This window comes from Molossus molossus, unplaced genomic scaffold, assembly GCF_014108415.1.
Source record: "Molossus molossus isolate mMolMol1 unplaced genomic scaffold, mMolMol1.p scaffold_m16_p_20, whole genome shotgun sequence".
NCBI lineage: Eukaryota > Metazoa > Chordata > Mammalia > Chiroptera > Molossidae > Molossus > Molossus molossus.
The window spans coordinates 25157673-25180837 of record NW_023425356.1 but is presented as its reverse complement, the minus strand read 5'-3'; the positions used below and the strand labels follow the sequence as shown (position 1 = coordinate 25180837).

General features: G+C 47.9%; 1 protein-coding gene across 4 annotated transcripts in view; it reads left to right on the top strand.

The window, feature by feature from the left end:
• The first annotated feature begins 549 nt into the window (after positions 1-549).
• The window catches only part of SMG5 (SMG5 nonsense mediated mRNA decay factor), a 31605-nt gene continuing 8989 nt past the window's right edge, over positions 550-23165 (top strand). Inside the window, exons 1-15 of one of the 4 annotated variants that reach the window (XM_036273564.1) lie at positions 550-758; positions 5293-5391; positions 5915-6038; positions 6411-6567; positions 9297-9386; positions 11569-11658; positions 12345-12423; positions 15271-15396; positions 15492-15560; positions 16027-16235; positions 16871-17008; positions 17161-17754; positions 20822-20997; positions 22079-22154; positions 22860-23035. In XM_036273564.1, coding sequence (XP_036129457.1) covers positions 685-758; positions 5293-5391; positions 5915-6038; positions 6411-6567; positions 9297-9386; positions 11569-11658; positions 12345-12423; positions 15271-15396; positions 15492-15560; positions 16027-16235; positions 16871-17008; positions 17161-17754; positions 20822-20997; positions 22079-22154; positions 22860-23035 — 2277 coding nt within the window. In that variant the 5' untranslated portion in view covers positions 550-684. Of the gene's footprint in view, positions 759-3934; positions 4052-5292; positions 5392-5914; positions 6039-6410; positions 6568-9296; positions 9387-11568; positions 11659-12344; positions 12424-15270; positions 15397-15491; positions 15561-16026; positions 16236-16870; positions 17009-17160; positions 17755-20821; positions 20998-22078; positions 22155-22859; positions 23036-23165 lie in introns of those variants that run through there. The other 3 variants (XM_036273565.1, XM_036273566.1, XM_036273568.1) reach the window with 3 other exon arrangements.

The window sequence follows — 23165 nt, the reverse complement described above, 5'->3', positions numbered from 1 at the left end:
TGGAAAACAGCAGGTGTGCAATCTTTGGGAGGGGGAGCGGAAGGGTCGAGGCGCTTGTACACGAGTCACATCTTGGAAGGCCTTCCTCTTATGTTATGTTCGGCCCTTCACAAGAAAACTTTCACATACACTGTTTTTGTTTGTTTAAATAATAGAAAACAGGGAGACTTGGAATCACTGTAACCAGTAATCCGAAAGAGGCTTGGTTCAAATAGGGTGAGGAGGGGGGCAGAATGATGGACTAAATAACCACTGTAGGACAAAGCAAAATATCGCTCCTAGCTCCCAGCATAAGCCCATCTACTCCATCCAGTTTAGCTTCAGCCCCGGGCCTGGGTCCACTGTCCGTTTTCTGGTAGCTTTGTCAATAAAGTTTTTCTTAAGGGCTGGAAGAAGCCGGAAAGAGGATGTGCTGCCCAGAGTTAATTCGGGCAACTTCCCGGGAGGGAAAACGAGTTTCGCGAGATTTGGTAGCAGTAGGTCACTGGCCCGCAAATGTGCACCTGCTATCGCGAGACTTGGGAGGCGGAGGAGGAGCTGTCGCGGGCAGCTGCCTCACAGCGATGGCGGCCGAGCAGGGCCGGCCGTGGTGGCGGCTGCGGCTACGGTCGGAGACTGCAGTTGTGGCTGTCGCGGTGGGCGGCAGGGGCCTGTGACCGGGAGCCATCCCCGGACCCGGGCACCATGAGCCAAGGCCCCGCCGCAGGGGAGAGCAGCGAACCCGAAGCAAAAGTCCTTCACACTAAGCGGCTTTACCGGTGAGAGGGGCCAGGGCGTGAGTGTAGCTGCCGGGTGAGGGAAGTAGGGGACTGCAAGGGGTGGGGCTTCTGGGCGGGCGGTCCCCGGGCGCGGGGCTGGGGTGCGGACGAAGGAGGAGGGTGCAGTTTTGGAGGGAGCAGGGGCGGGGGCGGGGACCAGTATGGAGCTGAAAGAAGAAATTGGATGGGTGGGAGGTTGGATGGAAGCATGTGGAAGAATCCTTTCTGCGGTGCGCGGGGAGCTCGGCGGGCACCGAGCCTTGCGGATTTGGGATAAGAAGGTGGCAATTGAGGGGTTGGGAAGGTAAAGGGTGGGGCCAGAGATGGAGAAAAACTCGGAGGAGACTAGTGCTAAGAACTCTGTAGGACTTACTGAGAAGAGCCCTGATCTGAAATCCAGGGAGCCAGGTCCAGGTCCTTGCCTTGCCACCTCTCACTGTGTGACCTTGGGCCTGGTCTTCCTCATCCTTAAAAGGAGAGATGTGGATTTTATGCACTCTGAAGCCCCTTATGGCTGTGATTTTGGGGACTCTGAATGAAAAGAAAGGCCAGAAGACAGTGTGTTGGACTGGAAGAGCCATGAAAGGCTTTGAGTCCATAGTGGTGTTAGGTCATGGGAGCCCATTTCAGGGCACCTGGGGACTCCTGATTCCTGCTTGCCTCCCAATCTTATGACTACAGGCTTTTGCCAGGCAACTTACATTCTTGGTTTCTGATTTCCACAGTGCCACTCACAGTCCTCAACATCTTCAGCCCTCTTTTGGGAATAGGCCAGTATGAATTCTTCCTGCCCTGGGTCAAGGATTTTTTTGTGGGGGGAAGTTGGAAGATGGACTGTAGGACTGGATCGAAATAGAATGAAGCATAGAGATCAAGTTGAGTTTTCTGCTTTCGAGTAGGGAGTGCAGTTTTCGTTTGACTCAGGCTCTACTGAACAGAACTGTTTGCATAAGAAGAATACCCTCAGAGACCTTGGCCCCGTCTTGACAGTGAAAGAGTCAAGAGCATGTTGTCTTTTCCTCCTTTGGGTAGGCAAACTGCCTGCTCTGGCTTCATAAGTCAGAAGATGGGGAAATATAGGCTGCTCCCAGAATGAAAAGTGATCCAGTCCAGCAGCCCCTGGGCTCCCTCTGTGGGATGCCCCAAGCAATCCTGAGTGAGGAGTTGGTTAGGGGGTGGCACATGTACCTTGTCATGCTGCTGAGTGTCAGCACTGCCTGTCAGACAGAGGGTGGGCAGTGTGCAGGATTCCTATCTCCAGCTTTTGGTAATGGTTCTGTTCTGATCATCCTTTTTGATCTTTCTCAAATGTAGTTCTTTAAGTCACTACCTTCACTGGACTGACTGATTTAAGCTGATGTGTTTGTATGTATGGCCTACATATGTGCACATAGTATCTCTGTTTGTAATTGTGTGTTGGCTTTGAGCAGGGTGGAAGTCTGAGACAGCGGGTCTCTGTTTTTATTCTTTGTTATAGCAGTGGTGATTGGTGGAAGGAACTGGGAGAGGGAGGTCTGGTTTCTCTGGCCAATATAAATGTGTTGTTTAGACTATGAAACTGTCACTCTGAGCTTTAGTAAATTTGGGACATTCCCATAGTATAACTGTTTTCAGAAATGAAATTCTGAAATGTTTTAAGCCCCTAAGAAGAAAAGGTAGCTGGAGAAGGGATGCTGGAAGGGACACAAACACCAAATAATTAATTAGGCCAATTAACTCAAAACATTTTTTCCTTTATTGATTTTAGGGAGAGAGAGGAAGGGAGAAGGAGAGAGATAGAAATATCGATGAGAGAGAACATCGATTGGCTGCCTCCTGCATATCCCACACTGGGGATTGGGCCCACAACCTGGGCATGTGCCTTGACTAGAAATCAAACCGGTGATCTGTTGGTGCATGGGTCAATGCTCAGCCACTGAGCCACATCAGCTGGCAGAGCAAATAACTTTTTAAAAAATATTTAAATCTGTGCTTGGCCTGAGATTACAATAGTGAATGATACACATGACAGTTTGGTGTTTTGTTTTGTTATTTTTATCCTCATCCGAGGACATTTTTCCATTTTTTGTACAGATAGGGTGGGAGAGACAGAGAGAGAGAAACATCGACGTGAAAGGGACACATCGAGTGGCTGCCACCCGCACGACCAACCAGGGCCGGGGACAAACTGCAACCGAGGTACGTGCCCTTAGCGGGAACCGAACCCGGGTCTCTCTAGACCGCAGGCCAACGCTTTAACCGCTGAGCCAAAGCGGCCAGGGCAGTTTGGTGGTTTTGTTCTAAAGGAGATTCGATTTAGGGGAGGAGCTTGTGATCTGATTGTGAATGGAGAAGAATGTCCTGAGTCCTCTCAGATTTAAGAATTTGCAATTAGCCCTGGCCGGTTTGGCTCAGCAGATAGAGCGTCGGCCTACGGTCCAGAGAGACCCGGGTTCAGTTCCCGCTAAGGGCACGTACCTCGGTTGCAGTTTGTCCCCGGCCCTGGTTGGTTGTGCGGGTGGCCACTCGATGTGTCCCTTTCACATCGATGTTTCTCTTCCTCTCTCTCCCTCCCACTCTATCTGAACAAAAAATGGAAAAATGTCCTCAGGTGAGGATATAAAAAAAGAATGTGCAATTAGAACTTCTTAGAGTAGTAGTTATTAACCTTTTTTGGATTGAGAATTTTAGGAGAGCTCAGGAGCCTGTTCATAAAAATATACACACATATATACACTCCTTATATCTATCTGTGGCACTGAAGTTAAAAGCCCTGCCCTGGGAACTAAGCTGATATACAGTAAAAATCACTGATGGGTGCCAGATGCTGCTGGCATCAAGGGCCAGGCTGGCTAAAAGGGCTTGGCTCCCTTCTCTAGGCAACCTTCAAGGTTGCCTGTGGGAAGGCCTTGATTACCATCCCTCCCACTCATCTGGGGTCTGGTGGTCACTTTGCCTTGGAAAGGGCAGCTTTTAGTGGTGTGCCAGCTGAGCCACACAGGATGCTCACCTTCTGTGGCCCACTTTCCCCAGCCCAGGAACACAGGTTTCAGTATTCTGAAACAATCTTGGATTGTTTTGGGAATCATCACTCCTTGGTTTTTGGTTGCTTTTGTGCTCAATGCTATGCCCACTTCATCTGTTCTCACAGCTGCTGTCTGTCATCCTCTAGGTTTTACCCTTCCAGAGATGACCCCTGCCTCTGGCACTCCTTAAGCATCCATAGAGTTTCCTTGGCCTTTACTGTTAGTGTCTGGAGTCTCTTCCTCAGCCTTATAACAAGAAGGATGGCGATTCATGCAACACTTAACTCTGTGAGGCACTGTTATGAATGCTTTTTGTATTAACTAATTTAATCCTCACAAAATAGGTGATAATAATATTCCCATTTTATTGAGAGAATAAGACATAAGGATGGGAGAACTGAGACATAAGGAAGTTAGGTATTTTGCCCAGGACCACATAGCTGGTAAGAATTAGAGCCAGGATTTGAACCCAGACAGTCTGGTTCTAGAGCCTACACTCTGTATTAAACAATTCCTTCAGCAGAATCCAGAGGACCTTATAAGGCAGCTCAGGAACCACCCCCCACCCCTACTTTCCCATACCCCACTATTCCAAAGCAGAATTTTATACTAGGAATGCCTACTTTTCTGTCAGAGACAGTAAGCCCTTATATAATAATTATTTATTCCACCTTTATTGAATGCCCATCATGTACCAATGCTGTATATAAATTATTTTATTTAATTCTCACAATAGTCCTCTTAGGTAACTGCTATTATTTTCTCCATTTTTTTCTTTTTAAACTTATCTTTATTGTTGAATGTGGGTATTACAGATGCCCCCCCATTTTCTCCATTTTTATGGGTGTGGTAACTAAGGCTTAAAGAAGTCAGATAATTTGCTGCCCAATGTTACAGAGTTAGTGAGGCATAGCCAGGGTTCAGACCCTAGATTATCTGCCTGGGATCACAGCCTATGCTCTTTCCATTGGGCGGGTCTACCTTCCTGTATCATGGGGTTTCTCTTCCTTGACACCGATGACATTTTGGGTGGGATAGTTATTGTGGTGAACTGTCCTGTGTATTATGGGGTGTCTAGTAATACCCACTAAATGATGATGATCAGAAATATTTCTATCATTGCCAGATATCCCCTGGGGAGCTGCTGTATCAGGAGGGAGACTGTTCATCTTGTTGTTGTTTTTTTTAATTTATTTTAGAGAGAGAGGAAAGGAGAGGAAGAGAGAGTTAGAAACATCGATGAGAGAGAACATTGATTGGCTACCTCCTGCAGGCCGGGGATTTGGCCCACAACCTGGGCATATGCCCTGACCAGGAATCGAACTGGTGACCTCTTGGTGCATGGGTCGACGCCCAACCACTGAGCCACACAGGCTGGGCTGTTCATCTTGTTTTATACAGAGCTCAACCTGCAACCTTCTCATTTCCTCACCCCTAATTCTTTAGCTTTTCCTTTAGAGTCAGTGACCTAGCATCCTAAGTGGACCATACACATGGCTAAGGAGCTGTTTGCCTATATTTCCCTGCAGGGCTGTGGTGGAGGCTGTGCATCGACTTGACCTCATCCTTTGCAACAAAACCGCTTACCAAGAAGTGTTCAAACCAGAGAACATTAGCCTGAGAAACAAGTAAGCCTGGAGACTCTAAATCAGGGATCCTTACAGTTTCTCTACCTCTGTTCATCTAAAACCCTGTCACATATAGACACATATTCTGTCCTAACTACTGTCCTCATGGTACAATAATGGGCTGTGAAGTCTCTGACCCTCCTAAGAGAGGAGATGGGGATCCCTCACTCTGTTTTTCAGCTTCTACATCTAATAGACTAGTGCCATAGAGTGGCACTTAAGTCGGGGGAATTGGCCATACTGCACAGTGAGTGGAGAAAAAGGGGGGACAGAAAGGCAGAAAAAAAAAGAGAGAAGGGTGCAGGGAAAGAAAATGAAGCTTATTAGAATTCTTACTGCTCCTGTCTATCTTTTGGAGCTTCTATTGCCTTTTAGCACTGCTGTTGTCTTGGGTCATACTGGACTGAGCCTGTATGTCTCTTGGGAGGCCCAGAGATTTGTCAGTAGGGTGTTAACAAATGCCTCCTTGCCCTATTCACCAAGGAATAGGCGGTCTCTCTCATGCTCCTCTGCCCCCTTCCAGGCTGCGTGAGCTCTGCATCAAGCTTATGTTCCTACATCCAGTGGACTATGGGAGGAAGGCTGAGGAGCTGCTATGGAGAAAGGTATACTACGAGGTTATCCAGCTTATCAAGACTAACAAAAAGGTAAGGGGAGATCCTAGGTCTTGAGAAGAAATTTATCTAAAGAGGGGAGCTAAGGAAGGAAGAGATAGCTAGGAATATGGGCCAGAGTATGGTGGGAGATAAGAGAGCCAAGGAAGAGATGTTAGAAAGGATGAAGGGCATTAGATAGAATTAGGATTGGGGAAAGAGAGGAACCTGATTCCAGATAGGGAGACCTAAGGGAGAAGTAGATATAAGGGTGTGGGGGTAATTTGTGATTGAGAGGAGATGTGAATAAAGTTCTAGAACCAAGAAAAGTTAATTTCCTCAGTGAGATAAAAAAGGTTAAGGGGGTGGGGGAGCAGTACTGTGAGCTTGTTGCTTAGCCAGCCCCTTCCCTTTTCAAATCTCTAGCATATCCACAGCCGAAGCACCTTGGAATGTGCCTACAGGACACACCTGGTCGCTGGTATTGGCTTCTACCAGCACCTCCTTCTCTATATCCAGTCCCACTACCAGCTTGAACTGCAGTGCTGCATCGACTGGACCCATGTCACCGACCCCCTCATAGGTTAGTGAAGTCTGAAAGATGGACTTGAGGAGCAAGTTCATATGCCTCTACCTCTGGTCTTATCCCTCAGGGTTCATGTAGCTTTTGACCCAGCAGGCAGAAAGCATTCTGGCAGGACCTACAAATGGTTCATGAAGTTTGGATTTATCCAAATAAGAGTATGGATTAGGGTGAAGATCTTAAGAGAGAGGCCTCTGTTGGTCTGGAATTGTAAACATGCGGAGTCAGGAGAAGGGATGGAATGATCTAGAGTAGGTCTGGCACTGTAAGGTGGTGCTAATAAAACTTGTTTTCTTCTCCCAGTTGAATCTGGCTGGCACTGTTCCTTTGAACTTCAGAAATTATTTCCTAGTATTTGATGAAAGTATTGACATTTTTAGAAATGTTGGGGATATTGTGGACATTCTTTCAGTGTAATGCAAAACTCTCTTCAGCCATCTCATGTACTAGCAGCTGTAGTTTACTTTTTCTAGTGGGTAGTTTTCTCTTTAATTTAGCCACCCTTTAGTGCTTCTTTCCTCTTTCTCCAACTCCCTTTATTCTTTTTTTTTTTTTAATCCTCACCCGAGAACACTTTTGCATTTATCTTCAGATATAGTGGGAAGGAGAGAGGGAGGAAGAGAGAGAGAAAGCCCTGGCCGGTTTTGCTCAGCAGTTAGAGCGTTGGCCTGCGGACCGGAGAGTCCCAGGTTCAGTTCCTGCTAAGGGCATGTACCTCGGTTGCAGTTTTTCCCCGGCCCTGGTTGGGGTCGTGTAGGTGGCAGCCACTCAGTGTGTCTCTCTCACATTGATGTTTCTCTCTCTCTCTTCCTCCCTCGCTCCCCCCCACTCTATCTGAAGATAAATAACAAAAAAGAGAGAGAGCGAAACATCAATGTGAGAGAGACACATTGAATGGCTGCTACCCACACGACCCCAACCAGGGCCGGGGACAAACTGCAACTGAGGTACATGCCCTTAGTGGGAACCGAACCCAGGACTCTCCGGTTCGCGGGCGGATGCTCTAACCGCTGAGCAAAACCGGCCAGGGCTCCCTTTATTCTTTATACTCCCTACTTTCCCCCAGCCCCAAGCCCCTGCCCTTACCAGGACATAGACATTGTGTGTCAGAGATGAAGGTTGTGTTCTTGCCACCACACCGAAGCATTTTCTGGTCAGAAGCACAGCACTGTATTTTGTACATTTAAAAAACCATCATTTGAAAACAAAACAACATTCACCCAAGACAGCATGCATAGGTTTTATACCAGATGGCCAGAGGGTTTGTAGCCTCAAAAAAAATTAAGAACCCTTAGTCCAAAAGTTTGGTTCACCAAACCACTTTATTTTTTCTTTTTATTGATATTTTCTCCTTTCAGCCAACTAAGAGGTTGTCTCTATAGAAAACATTAGGAAGGGCTTTTCAGATGGGAGCTGCACATCCAGGAGAGTGGTTGCAAGGTGGAGTAGATAAGAGGATGGTCTCTGGCACCAGACAGCTCTTTGAGTCTTGGGTCTGCCACTTACCTTCTGTGTGACTGTGATTTCCTGAACTATAAAATGGGAGTACGTAAGACAGTGGTTCTCAACCTGTGGGTCACGACCCCTTTGGGGGTCAAACGACCCTTTCACAGGGATTGCCTAAGACCATCGGAAAACATATTTCTGATGGTTTTAGGAACCAAGACACTGCTCCTCTATCCATCTCCAGGCGGGTCCACCCACATACAGATATGCCCACATACAGCATGAGGAACTGTATTAAGGGGTCGCGGCATTAGGAAGGTTGAGAATCACTGAAGTAAGAGGACCAACTACCTTATTGGGTTGCTGTGGAGCTCAGCTAAGTTAATGTTGTAAGACACTTACACCAGCACCCAGCACGTGGGGAAACTGCCTCCCAGTGAGCTCAGGCTTTCTAAACTGAAGTTGCAAGGAGGTGAGAGCCCGGCCACCACCATCCTCAGGCAAGGCAAGTGCACCTTGTCTTCTTCATGGGTAGACTCCAATCTGCTGCTGTCTCCTTTCTGGTCCTCCTCTCTGAGGCAGAAGCCAGAAGCATTTACCTTAGTCTCATTCACATTCCATTCTTCCTGGGAAAATTTTCCTTTTTTACCCAAACCTTTTGCCTTTATGTGGGGATCTTCTACCCAAGACTCCCACGGCTATCCTGACACTTGAGTGTCACTTCTTTTTCTTTCCTAGAAGCCTTCCTATGATGACCTTTCCCATGACCTCCCTTGGGGAACTATCCTAGGTTGAAGACCCTAGCCTGTCTCTTCCACTTTCTTCCTATTCTGTAAATGAGTCCTACCTGCAATCCTTTGTGTCTCTATCTGTGTCCTGGATGAGTGTCTTCTCTGTTCCATAAGACAGTGTTCCAAGACTAGTCCTGGATTCTTTTTTTTTTATCCTCGAGAACATTTTTCCGTTTTTTTTGTACAGGTAGAGTGGGAGGGAGAGAGAGGAAGAGAGAGAGAGAGAAACATTGACGTGAAAGGGACACATCGAGTGGCTGCCACCCGCACGACCAACCAGGGCTGGGGACAAACTGCAACCGAGGTACATGCCCTTAGCGGGAACCGAACCCGGGTCTCTCCGGACCGCAGGCCGACGCTCTAACCACTGAGCAAAAACCGGCCAGGGCTAGTCCTGGATTCTTGAGTTCCTTTCTCCACCTAGGAAAAGTATTTCCTAATAGGTAGGGAGAGAGGGATGGGCTCATAAATTTCTTTCTCTTTTTCTCTCAGGATGTAAGAAGCCAGTGTCTGCCTCAGGGAAGGAGATGGATTGGGCACAGATGGCATGCCACCGATGTCTGGTGTACCTGGGGGATTTGTGTAAGAATATGAACCTTTCATTTTCTCTGTTTAGGCTACAGGACAGTCTCAAGCTGCTTCAGTTGTTGGTACCACCCTTTATGTGAGCAGGAGTAGATTTGAGAGCAGGAGTAGTTTGGCCTCTGATAAAGTTTTCCTTTGCATCTGTTTACAGTGTTCCCTTCTTTTCACTGCTCTTCTGTGGGTCGGAGAGGATCAGTGAATATGGGAAGAAGGAAACTGGTTTTGAACTTTGAGAAAGTCAGGGTGATCAGTTTCAGTAGTGCATCAGGAATATTTTAATTTCTTCTTTGGGGTTTGTTTGTTTGTTTTTATCTCCATGGACTCCTAGAGGAATTGAAGTCGGGCCTCAGGGAGGACTTACCTGCCTGACAAATGTTTCTCAGAATGGAAAAGTACTTTCTTTATGGCTCCTGGGTGTCTCATCCTAATAGACAAAGAGTTCTCACTAGGCTGTTGGTGTTCAACTGTTGAGTGCATTATCTTTATTGACCTGAGGCTCTTTCTCTTCCTGTCCCAAGCCCACTCCTGGAACCCTCAGAGACGATCACAGAGAGAATCAGCTGTTTCACATTAGACTGACCAAGCGTCATTAATAATGTCTTCTCTCTAGAATTTAGCAGTTGCATTCCAGAACCAAGTATTAGAGATCTTTCCAAGTAATTATATATGTTGCAGCGTCCCTTCTTTGAAAAGAGATAATCAAGAAGAGTTTACAAACACTAAATATTCTTTACATTTTTAACTTATCAATGAGGAAGAGAGAGTTGAACAATTTGCCCATAGTCATGCACATTTAAGACTGTGCCAGAGAGCCCTGGCCACTGTGGCTCAGTTGGTTGAGCATCGTCCTGTGTACTGAAGGGTCACTGATTGATTCCTGGTCTGGGCACATGCCCAGGTTGTGGATTCAGTCCCTGTTCAGGGTGCATATGGGAGGCAACTGATCAATGTTTCTCTCTCGCATTGATGTTGCGTGTGTGCTCGCTCTCTTTCTCTCTCTCTTCCCACCCCTCCCTCTCCCTCTCCCTTCCTCTCCTTTTTTTATCCTCACCTGAGGACATTTTTTTTTTTTTTTTTGCATTTATCTTCAGATAGAGAGGCAGGAAGAGAGAGAGTGATACATCAATGTGAGAGAGACACACTGAGTGGTTACTACTCACACAGGGCTGGGGACAAACTGCAACCGATATACGTTCCTTTAGCGGGAACCGAACCCAGGACTCTTCGGTCCGCAGGCCAGTGCTCTAACCATTGAGCAAAACTGGCCAGGGCTCCCTTCCTCTCTTTTTATTTTTTTATTTTTATTTATTTATTTTTTTGTCCTCACCCGAGGACATTTTCCATTTTTTGTTCAGGTAGGGTGGGAGGGAGAGAGAGGAACAGAGAGAGAGAGAGAAACATCGATGTGAAAGGAACACATCGAGTGGCTGCCACCCGCACAACCGACCAGGGCCGGGGACAAACTGCAACCGAGGTACATGCCCTTAGCGGGAACCGAACCCGGGTCTCTCAGGACTGCAGGCCGACGCTCTAACCGCTGAGCCAAACCGGCCAGGGCGTTTCCTTCCTCTCTTTTTAAAATCAATTAAAATTGGCTGGTGTGGCTCAGTGGATTGATTGTCGTTCATGGACTGAGAAGTCCTGGTTAGATTCCTGGTCAGGGCACATGCTCAGGTTGTTGGCTCGATCCCCAGTATGGGTGTGCAGGAGGCAGCTGATTGATGTTTCTCTCTCACATCTATGTTTCTCTCTCTCCCTTCCTCTCTCCAAAAAATCAATAAAAACATATTTTAAATCAATTTTTTTTTTTAAAAAGACTGTGCCAGAGAGCCTGGGCCAGGTAGCCCAGTTGGCTAGGGTGTTTTCCCAATACTGTATGCCAAAGTTGCAGGTTTGATCTCCAGTCAGGGCACATAAAAGAGATAATTAATGAATACGTAAATGGGTAGAAAAATAAATCAATATTTCTTTTTTCTCCCTTCCTTTCTCCCTCTCCCCCATTCCCCTCAAATCAATAAATTTAAAAAAAAAGAAAGAGACACAAGCAGTCAGGCCTCCTAGCTCAGGTGTCTTCCTCCCAGGCTCTTATTACAGCTCCTCAAAGTGGACTCCCAGATGAGGGGAGGTTTTTCTGAAATATGGAATCATCATGTTTCTCTCCCTCTACTCTCTCCTGCAGCACGATATCAGAATGAATTAGCTGGCGTAGACACCGAGCTGCTAGCCGAGAGATTTTACTACCAAGCCCTGTCAGTAGCTCCCCAGATTGGTAAGTGTATCCTTGCTTGGGCCTCCCAACCCAGCATCATTTCCCAAGAGGAAGATGATGTTGAGATGGCAGGTAGGCCATACTCACTTTACCCTGGGTCCTTCCCTCACTCAGTTCTCTTGTGCTTCACCTTGGTTATGCCTTCTGCCCTTTGTAATGTGTACTCAGAAGATGGTGGAAGGGGAAGAGAAGTGGGAAAGTCTTAAGCTAAGAAGGAGGGAGGCAGAAGAAAAGGAAGAGAGAAGATGGCTTTTCTGTCTGTGAGGTCTGTATAGAAAGAGGAGACACTACTTCATCTGCCTCCACAGGAGAGACCGAGAGAATGGATGAAGGTCCATTATAGGGAGAGTTGGGGGTTAGAGGAAAGAGATCTCAGAGTTGACAAACTGAGTTGGGTTAGAGGAGAGGGCTCCATGGAGTTCTGTCAGCCTTGGAAGAGTCACTGCTACTGCTGAAGGAATGGCACCCATAGGTGCTGAAATCCTTGACCAGCCAGGCAGCAATAGACTAATATGAAGTGAGTCTATGATCCTGGAGGAGTCAGATTAAGCTGCTCATCACCTAGACACCTGTAGACCCAACTCTTCCCCCCATGAGTTCTCTAATGCTTATTTATCTTTGGTTGGGCCTGACAGCTTTGGATGAGTATTGTGGCTATAGGCTGTGTGACTTCTCTATCTCCCCAGGAATGCCCTTCAACCAACTGGGCACCCTTGCAGGCAGCAAGTACTATAATGTGGAAGCCATGTATTGCTACCTGCGCTGGTGAGTATTTGCCATTTTTTCCCCAGCCCTATTTTCTTGTTCATGCCATTGCTGCTTTGTTTTCTTTTTTCCCTTCCTCCCTTCTCTAGCTCGTAGCTAAATGCTAAGATTAAGGGGTCCCTCCTGTTGGGGCACCCTGACATGGTCCTGCTGTTTTTCACATGACCACCTGGATTTGTAGGCACTTTGGACAGCTAAAATAGATGTGCACTGTACTATTCAAAATATAGGATTGCTGTCTTGAAGAAGGAAGTAAATTTTTTTAAAATTTATTTATTCATTATTATTATTTTTTTTTGTATCCTCACCCAAGGACATTTTTTGATATTTTGTTCAGATAGAGTGGAAGGGAGAGAGAGAGAGAGAAACGTCAACGTGAAAGGGACACATCGAGTGGTTGCCACTCACACGACCCAACCAGGGCTGGGGACAAATTGCAACCGAAGTACATGCCCTTAGCGGGAACCGAACCCGGGTCTCTCCAGACCGCAGGCCAACGCTCCAACCGCTGAGCCAAACCGGCCAGGGCAGACGGAAGTAAATTTGATAGAGTTGATGAAATGTTACCAAAGTAGCCTCGGACAAGAACCTTAGAATTGTAGCGCTTCAGTGAGGTGACAGTGATGATAATGTGAGGTACCAGCTTTCCCAGATCTGACACTCAGCGCTTACGATAAAAAACATTTAAAGAAAGTCCTGGCTGGTTTGGCTCAACGATTGGAGTGACAGCCCATGGACCAGAGTCTTGTGTTTGATTCCGGTATGAGGCACATACCACTGGTTATAGTTTGGTCCCCAGCCCTGGTTGGGGTCGTGCAGGAGGCAACCGATTGGTGTGTCTCCCTTGCATTGATGTTTCTCTCCCTCTCTCTTCCTCCCTCCCACTCTATCTGAAAATCAGTGGGAAAATATCCTTGGGTGAAGATTAAAAAAAAACTTACAAAGAAATAATTTTTTGGTTCCCAATTATAGTTGAGGTACAATATTATTAATTTCAGGTAAACATTTTTTTTCTGGACACCCAAAGTTGATTAGGTTTAAGTTACTGAGTCTTTATCACCAAATGCACATGAGACTGATAGGAAAACCGGAATGCCATTGGTTATGTTATAGTGAGAAATGAACTGCCTGAGAAGCTCACAGTTGCCTTCTAATTAGAGTTTACTTGTGGACCCAGTTATTCTAGAAGAGGTTATAGTGAATTAGGCTTCAAAGTAAAAGTAATAAGGTGGGCTTTATAGCTTAGGTGGTCAAATACTAAAATGTGAAGAAAAATACCTAATTCTACCTTATAATTTCATAGGCCAAGGTTCTGGGTTCACTTGGTCAAGGAAACTTAGTCCTTAGATCAGTAAAGTATTTGCTCTTGCAGTGTCCCTCCTCCTTTTCAGAAGAGACTGGCCTGCTATACCATTGAATTTATCCCTCATGATCATGATCATGATCTAGGATGAGTCACTTCCAAGGAGCCAAGCACATCCAGATTTAAGAGGTGCTCACAAAGATCCTGCCCTGCTGTGCTCAAACAATTATATCTCATGGTCTGGGAGTTAGATATCTGGGTAGGGCTCAGTTGGGCAATTCTCCTGGTGTCACTGTCTAGGGTTAGTCATTGGTACTCAGCTGGCCTGGAGGTCTAATACATCTGAAGGGGTGGCTCAGCTGGACCTCTCCCTCTCCATGTATTCTCACTCTTACATGGTGGTCAAGGTCCCAACAATGAATAATGACCCAAGAGACTTGAAAGTAGAATCCGCCAGTCTTTTAAGGCCTGGATCTAGAAACTGACAGTTACTTCCACAGTGTTCTATTTTATTTATTTATTTTTTTTATCCTCACCCGAGGATATTTTTCCATTTTTTTGTACAGATAGAGTGGGAGGGAGAGAGAGAGAGAAACATCGATGTGAAGGGACACATCGAGTGGCTGCCACCCGCACGACCAACCAGGGCCGGGGACAAACTGCAACCGAAGTACGTGCCCTTAGCGGGAACCGAACCCGGGTCTCTCCGGACCGCAGGCCGACGCTCTAACCGCTGAGCCAAACTGGCCAGGGCCCACAGTGTTCTATTGATCAAAGCAGTGTATAGTCCTTTCCTCCCCCAACAACCCTTCACCCCCAAGATTTAAAGGGCCGAGGAGACATAAAACCTACTTCTCAATGGAAGGAGTATCAAAGAATTTGTAGCTGTTAACACAAACATGTATTTCTTTTTTACACTTCATTTTTTATAATTAAAAGGTGTTTTTAAAAAATATTTAAAAGTATAGCACACTGTTAGGATCATAGACTTTGTAGTGAGACAGACTGGGTTGGAGATTCAGCTCTACCATGTATTAGCTATGTGACCTTGGCAATATACTTGTTTTCACAGGCTTAATTTCTTCATTTGTATATATGGACAGTATTAGGGTACAGTGCCTGACAATAGTGTGATGCTCAGTATATGTTTGCAGTTGAATGAGTGTTAGGAGGCTCAGCTGAAATGGTGTATGTGAATATCCTTGCACATAGCAAATGCTTGCTAAACGCTACCTGTTAAGTGCTCGGTGCTTTGAAAAAGACGAAGGATAATGTATTTGAGAGATGGTAACTAAGTTAAGCTTGTAATATAGAGTAGGATTAATTATCTCATTTCTAGATATAAAGGAGATGTAGTAATTATTTTTACTCTGATTAATCTGGAAAGTGGTGTATGTGTTATCAGGAGTGTATATGGAAGGGGAGCCTGGGGCAGCCTGTATTTACTAGAAGTATTGTTCTATAAAGCCCTGGCAGAGTAACTACCCCCTCCCTGCCCCGTGTCCCTGCCAAGACTTGGCAGCTTGCCTCTGTGTCTCCTTCAGCATCCAATCAGAAGTATCCTTTGAGGGGGCCTATGGGAACCTCAAGAGGCTGTATGACAAGGCAGCCAAAATGTACCACCAGCTGAAGAAGTGTGAAACTCGGAAACTCTCTCCCAGCAAGAAGCGGTGAGTGGGGCCTATGGGAAGGAGGGACTCTTTCTGCATTTGAAAGAGGGACTCTGGAGCCCCTCACCATTTACCCTGGGCTCCTCTGATTTCAGATGTAAAGACATTAAGAGGTTGCTGGTAAACTTTATGTATCTGCAAAGCCTCCTGCAGCCCAAAAGCAGGTGAGTGGAAGAGAGCATGAGCAGGAACTGTGTCCTGTGAGCCCATCCATGACAGCTCCTTTTACTGAGGACACTTGAAGAGGAGGGAGTAGGCTGCTGAATTCTGCTTCTCAGGTGGAAATTCTCTAGCCAGTTAGCCTTTTCTTGGCATCCCTCACTGTTTTGCCCAATGGTTCTGTGCCCATTCTCTGGGCAGCTCTTCTCTGACACAGAATGGGCACTAACTAGATGTAGAAGGAGCAATCAAATGGGAAGCCCAATAATATCCCTTCCACTTTGTGCCTGTTCTTCCCATGTTATTTTGTCTGCTTTAGAGGTCAGCCCTGCACTGAGTGCCCATGCTGCACTCTCTGAAGTCTTCCCTGCAGGACTCCTTAGTCTTTTCTCTGAATCCCGCATTCCCAGCTCTTTTTACCTGCCCCAGCCTTCATGACTAACCTCCCCTATTACTCTTGCCCTTCCATAGCTCTGTGGACTCAGAGCTGACATCCCTTTGCCAGTCAGTCCTGGAGGACTTCAACCTTTGTCTCTTCTACCTGCCCTCCTCACCCAACCTCAGCCTGACCAGTGAGGATGAGGAAGAGTATGAGAACGGATATGCTTTCCTCCCAGACCTTCTAATCTTTCAAATGGTCATCATCTGCCTTATGGGTGTGCACAGCTTGAAGAGAGCAGGTAACTCCTCCTGGGTCCCTCTTTTCTCCTCCACTGGCTTCTGGGATCCTCACTACCCTTTTCTGAAACTTCTTATTTAGAAACTTCCTTCCACAAGCAACCTCTTCACTACTGTATCACTGCTTGGCTGTGGGAGAATAAGGGATAAGGCGCCTTACCCTAAAGGACCTGCTGATGAATGAACAAGGCAGTGGCATATTCCTTTTCCCCTCCTCCTCACTCCCTCCCACAAACACACACTCTTGGCCAGGCCCCAGGTAGACACAAGGGTCAATTCTGCAAGCTCCTGGCAGAGGTGTATGTAGAGCAAGGTTGGAAGGTAGGAAAGGAAAGGCAGGGCTGGATGTGAAGGTGCTTGGGGTTTGCAGAGGAGCCTGTGTGAAGGCATCAAAGCCAGGAGGATGAGATGGGACAAGAGGATACACTTATGTGGGGAAGGGCTGGGTGATCTGGCACATTCTAGATTGCAGGGTAATAGTGCAGAGACCTGAGAAATATATTTTACCTTAGAAGAAGCTTTGAGAGGTATTTCAGTCCTTGGAAGGATTGAGAATAGGTGATACGGGGTTGGAATTAATGGGCCCTCCTCCTCCTCAGGGTCCCGGGCCCCTAATGCCTGGCTTTCCTCACTTTAGGATCCAAGCAGTACAGTGCAGCGATTGCCTTTACCCTGGCCCTCTTCTCTCACCTTGTCAATCATGTCAACATACGGCTGCAGGCTGAGCTGGAAGAGGGCGAAAATCCCGTCCCAGCATTCCAGAGTGATGGTCCAGGTACAGGAATGGGGGAGGATGTGGCTTCAAATGTGAGCATGCAGACCAAGGAAGGGAAACAGGCGTGACGGGGTGGTGGTGTCTAAGGGTACTTTGCTGCTTTCAGCCTCCATTTTGTTCCTAGGCCCCACCTGACCATCCTCTTTCCACAGATGAACCAGAGTCCAAGGAACCCTTGGAGAAGGAGGAGCCCCCTCCCTTAGCACCTCAAGTGGGTGAGGTCAGAAAGAACCGGAAGTTCTCCCGCCTCTCCTGCCTCCGTCGCCGCCGCCGTCACCGCCACCTGCCCAAAGCTGGTGATGACAGTGACCTGAGTGAAGGCTTTGAATCTGACTCAAGCCATGAGTCAGCCCATGCCAGTGAGGGCTCAGACAGTGGCTCCGACAAGAGTCTTGAAGGTGGGGGAACGGCCTTTGATGCTGAGACAGACTCAGAAATGAATAGCCAAGAGTCCCGATCAGACCTGGAAGATATGGAGGATGAGGAGGGGACAAGGTCCCCAGCCCTGGAACCTCCTCGGGCCAGGTCAGAGGCTCCTGAGTCCCTCAATGGCCCCCTGGGCCCCAGTGAGGCTAGCATTGCCAGCAATCTACAAGCCATGTCCACCCAGATGTTCCAGACCAAGCGCTGCTTCCGACTGGCCCCCACCTTCAGCAACTTGCTCCTCCAGCCCACCACTGAACCTCACACCTTGGCCAACCACAGGCCCTGTGTCAATGGGGATGTGGATAAGCCCTCAGAGCCAGGTATTTGGGCCTCTGTTTATCATCCTGCTCTGGTCTACACCTCCATGCCATCATTACTCATCTGAGAGCCACTTCACTGTCTGTGCAAGCACCTCTCACCCCCACCTTTGCTGCCTTACCTTTGGTCCTCTTCATAGCCAGGAGTTTTCTCCTGAGAACCCCCTCTCCTGCTCACTTCTTCATTTCCATCTTCCAGCCTGCTTCATGGTTTTATTCCTTTCTCCCTTCACCTTGCCCTGTGGGTTTGGGACTTACCTCTCCACAAGACAAGTGCAGCTAGTGTTCTTCCCCTCATGCCATCCCAGGTTCTGTCAGGGCTCCTGGAAGTTAGAAAAACCAGCACCGACCAGGGTAGGTCGATTAGAGTGAGACTTATCTCCTGGGGGTCTTTCCTGCAGAGGGAGCACTGCTTGAGTATACTCTATGCCAAGCCTAGGCTGGACTTTTTTCAGGTATTGTCTTATTTAACTTTTACAGCAATCTGGTGGTGCAATAGCTACCATCCTTCATCTAAATGCTGTCCTGTACCCCCAAGTGATTGTGCATGATGCTCCCTTGGTCTGGAGCATATTTTTCGTCTCTTGTTCTGAGCCTGTCGCTTGGCTAATTCTTCCTTGCTATATAGATTTTAGCTTAAAAGTTCCTTGATCTGTGGGCTCCTATAGCCTCTGCACGTGTGCAGCTTCCAGCTCTTTCCCACTCAAGTGAAATTATCTACTGACTTGTCTGTCTCTCCAACCAACCTGTGAGCCTCTTGAGGGCAGGATAGTCTGTTTTATTCTCAGTAGCTAACATAGTACCTGGCATATGGATGGGACTTCGGAAATATTGAATGAATAAGAGAGATTAAGAATTTGATGCTCGCCCTGGCCAGTTTGGCTCAGCGGTTAGAGCGTCAGTCTGCGGTCCCAAGAGACCCGGGTTCGGTTCACGCTAAGGGCATGTACCTCAGTTGCAGTGTGTCCCCGGCCCTGGTTGGGTTGTGCGGGTGGCAACTACTCGATGTGTCCCTTTCACGGCGATGTTTCTCTCTCTCTCTCCCTCCCACTCTATCTGAACAAAATATCAAAAAATAAATAAATAAATAGAATTTGATACTCAGGTGGAGAGCTACTCAGTGTTCTGACCTGCAAAATTGAATAGCTAGGAGCCATAAGTAGTTCTATTCTGTGTCCCATTTCTTTTTTTTTTTTAATCCTCACCCGAGGACATTTTTCCATTTTTTGTTCAGGTAGAGTGGGAGGGAGAGAGAGGAACAGAGAGAGAGAGAGAGAAACATCGATGTGAAAGGAACACATCGAGTGGCTGCCACCCGCACAACTGACCAGGGCCGGGGACAAACTGCAACCGAAGTACATGCCCTTAGCGGGAACCGAACCCGGGTCTCTCAGGACCGCAGGCCGACGCTCTAACCGCTGAACCAAACCGGCCAGGGCAGTGTCCCATTTCTTTCTCCCTCAGCTCCTTTCTGTCTTCCCTGCCTTCTAGCACAGAGTAGGCACTTCATAAATATAATTTCATTATGGTTGTAGACCAGTCTCACAAATTAGCTTGAGTCTAAAAGAATCATTTGTTTATTTTTATTTTATTTTTATTTTATTTTATTTTTATTTATTTATTTTTTTATCCTCACCCAAGGACACTTTTTTTTTTTTTCAGGTAGAGTGGGAGGGAGAGAGAGGAAGAGAGAGAGAGAGAGAAACATCGATGTGAAAGGGACACATCGAGTGGCTGCCACCCGCACAACTGACCAGGGCCGGGGACAAACTACAACCAAGGTACATGCCCCCAGCGGGAACCGAACCCGGGTCTCTCAGGACCGCAGGCTGACGCTCTAACCGCTGAGCCAAACCGGCCAGGGCTTCATTTGTTTATTTTTAAAGTATGTTTTTATTGATTTTTTTTTTTTCTTTAGAGAAAGGAAAGGGGAGAGAGAGAGAAACATCGACATGAGAAAGAAACCTTGATTGGCTGCCTCCTGCACACCCCGCACTGGGGATCGAGCCTGCATCCTGGGCATGTGCCCTGACCAGGAATTGAACTGGGACCTCTCAGTCCATGGGACAGTGCTCAATCCACTGAGCCACACTGGCCAGGCCAAGAATCATATTTTAAAAGGCACCAAGTTCTTGGTTTAAAAACAACCAGTTAAGCCCTGGCCAGTGTGGCTCAGCGGTTAGAGCATCGGCCTGCGGTCTTGAGAGACCCGGCTTCAGTTCCTTTGCTAAGGGCACGTACCTCGGTTGCAGTTTGTCCCCGGCCCTGGTTGGGTTGGGTTGTGTGGGTGGCAACCACTCGATGTGTCCCTTTCACGTTGATGTTTCTCTCTCTGTCTCGTCCTCTCTCTCCCTCCCACTTTATCTGAACAAAAAATGAAAAAAATGTCCTCGGGTGAGGATAAAAAAAATAAAGTAAAATAAAAACAATCAGTTAAGTCCAGGCCAGTTTGGCTCTGCGGTTAGAGCATTGGCCTGTGGACCAAAGGGTTGCAGGTTCAATTCCCAGTCAAGGGCATGTTCCTGGGTTGCAGATTTGATCCCTGGCTCTGGTCAGAGTTGTGCAGGAGGCAGCCAGTGGATATGTCTCTCACATGATGTTTCTGTTCTCCCTCCCTTCCACTTTATCTAAAAATCAATGGAAAAGTACCCTTGGGTGAGGATTAACAAAATAAGTAAATAAAAGCAACCACTTAAAAGTTAGTGGGCCCTGTCCTGGCCAGAGTGGCTCAGTTGGTTGGACCTCCTTCTGTGCACCAAAAGGTTGCCAGTTCTATTACTGATCTAGTGTCCGAGTTGTGGGCTCGATCCCCAGTAGGGGGTGCGTAGGAGACAGCCAGTGGATGTGGCTCTCTTGCATTGATGTTTCTTTCCCTCTCCCTTCTCTTTCTAAAAAAATCAATTGAAAAAAAAGTTAGTGGGCTTGGAAAAATTAGGCAGGGGTCTGTAAGTGAATTTTCTATCTTTCATACCAAAATTCTTAAGAAGAGTCGAGACAGAGTCCCCCCCACAGCTAAAACCTGTTGTCACATACCCATTAGTTCATCCCAGTTCTCTTCACCCACCCCCAGCCTCTGAGGAGGGCTCTGAGTCAGAGGGGAGTGAGTCCAGTGGGCACTCCTGTCGGAATGAGCGCAGCATCCAGGAGAAGCTGCAAGTCCTGATGGCTGAAGGCCTGCTTCCTGCTGTGAAAGTCTTCCTGGACTGGCTGCGGACCAACCCCGACCTCATCATTGTGTGTGCACAGGTGTGTTGCTCCACTGCCCTTTGTCAGGTCTCAGAGCTTTGGGGGAGGACGTCAGTCAGGATGGGGCCTAGGAATCCCGCCCAATGGTCTGATCGAGATAAGAACTGTTGCCCTTCCTGCTGAGCTCTTACACTTTCTACAGGAGAAGGATTAGGCCTGACCTTTGCCCTGGAAGAGAGAGCCTGGGAAAATTGTGTGGATGGGAAAGAGCTGCTTACCCTGCTTTGTATCTTCAGTACTGGGCACGCTACCTGCCATTAAGATTAATGATGAGAATATGTGTTCAGAGAGTCTTGAGAAAAGGAGAGCATACTGAGTAGTGACGGAAGAGATGGGATCTAGGGGGTGGTGGGATTTTCAGACAAGGGTTGTGAAGGTTTTTCGGGTAAGGGAACAGATTTGAGAATAGCTTCGTCGTGCAACCAGAGCAAATGGTGTCGGGCTGATGGCTTGGAGTCTGCTGGGGCAGTGGTGGCCTACCTAGGTTCAGAATCTTGGTCTTGAGCCTCTAGTGCCTGGAGGCTTTAATTCAGCGTGCTTTAGTTACTAGCACACCTGCCCTGTGTGAAGGTCCCTTCTCCCTGTAGGTTGCCCTAGATGAGACTTGTCAGGGCCAGGCACATCCTTGGGTGTGTGCTTATGTCTGATGACAGCTTACTTAGTCACTGTTTGTCATTGAGGGGAGGTGTGGTAAGGTGGAGATGAAGGGTCACGTCCTTGAGAGGTGTCCCAACATGAGTGTGCTGAGGGTTTGTACTAGATGGGGAGAAGCCGCCTCCAGCTCTGGCTTCTCCCACCGCCAAGATCCAGAAAGTCCTTGCTGGTCTCATACCTTCTTTTTTCGTGAAGCCTTTAGCTGGTGGTGAAGTTTGGTAAGGCTCCATGGCCCACTTCGTTCCTCACAGGACCAGCTCCCTGTTTCCAAGACTTCCACAAGCCCCCCTTGGCCTGTGTTTTTCTGTCAAATCCCTCTAGGTTTGTGGCCACAGCCCTCAGGCCTCTCAAGTATAGACCTTTTCTTGCTCACTGCTCTCCGCCCACACTGCCCTGGCTGAGGGTCTCCTCTGCCCTCTCTTCCCAGAGCTCTCAAAGTCTGTGGAACCGCCTCTCTGTGTTGCTGAATCTGTTGCCAGCTGCTGGTGAACTCCAAGGGTCTGGTGAGTGAGTCCTTGGCACTACTCTCCTTTCCCCTCTCCCTCATTGGCCCCCTCAAGTCCATCCCCCCTTCCTGGTAACCTGGCCTTTGGGGTAAGGAGGTTAATGGGATTCAATGCCAAGCCTCCCTCACACATAGCAGTCATTGTGGCCTTGGCCTCTCTGGTTTCTCACCCCAACACTGCCCCACTGTGGGCAGGTGGCCTGGTCTGCCAGGGAGTGTACTCCCTGGGGATGGCAGTGGAGTGGGCAAGAGCAGAGTGAGGGGAGCCTGGAGGCCCGCCCCAGTAGCTGGTGTCCCACTGGTGCCTTGGTCATTGAGAATCAACCTTGACCCCCAGCGTTCATCTGCCTGGCTTATTCCCTCCTACCATCTTCCAGCTGGAAATCTCCCTTCTACCACTGGACTTACCCAAAGGCTGTTCCTTCCTTTCTCCAGAGCCCATCCTCTTTCATCCCGATGTAATTGTCCTGTGGTCAGGGAGCCCCAGACTAAGGTCTGAGGTCTCCTGGTTCTCTCCACCTGCTCTTTCCTCCAACCCTTCCAGCTCTGGGCTTCTAGAGCTCTGCCTGACAGCCCATGTATTTGTCTCTCTCCTTCCCTCTCCATGTCTCCCCCATTCTGTCCTGGGCTATGTCCTATCTCACTAGCCTGGAAATTCCCCAAGGACAGGGCAGGTGGCCTCATGGCTCCTCTTTCTCCCCAGGCCTGGCCCTGTGTCCTGAGGTCCATGATCTTCTTGAAGGTTGTGAACTGCCTGACCTCCCCTCTTGCCTGCTGCTCCCAGAGGACATGGCACTTCGCAACCTGCCTCCCCTCCGGGCTGCCCACAGACGCTTTAACTTTGACACGGATCGGCCCCTGCTCAGCACCTTAGAGGAGGTGAGGATATCATTTCTCAGGCCACAAGCTCTGTTGTTAGTCAGACACAGCAGCAAAGCAGGGGCTCATTTGGAGGAGGCAGGCAAGTACCCTTCCCATCTAGGCAGGGAGAGTGTCCTTGGGGTTGCAG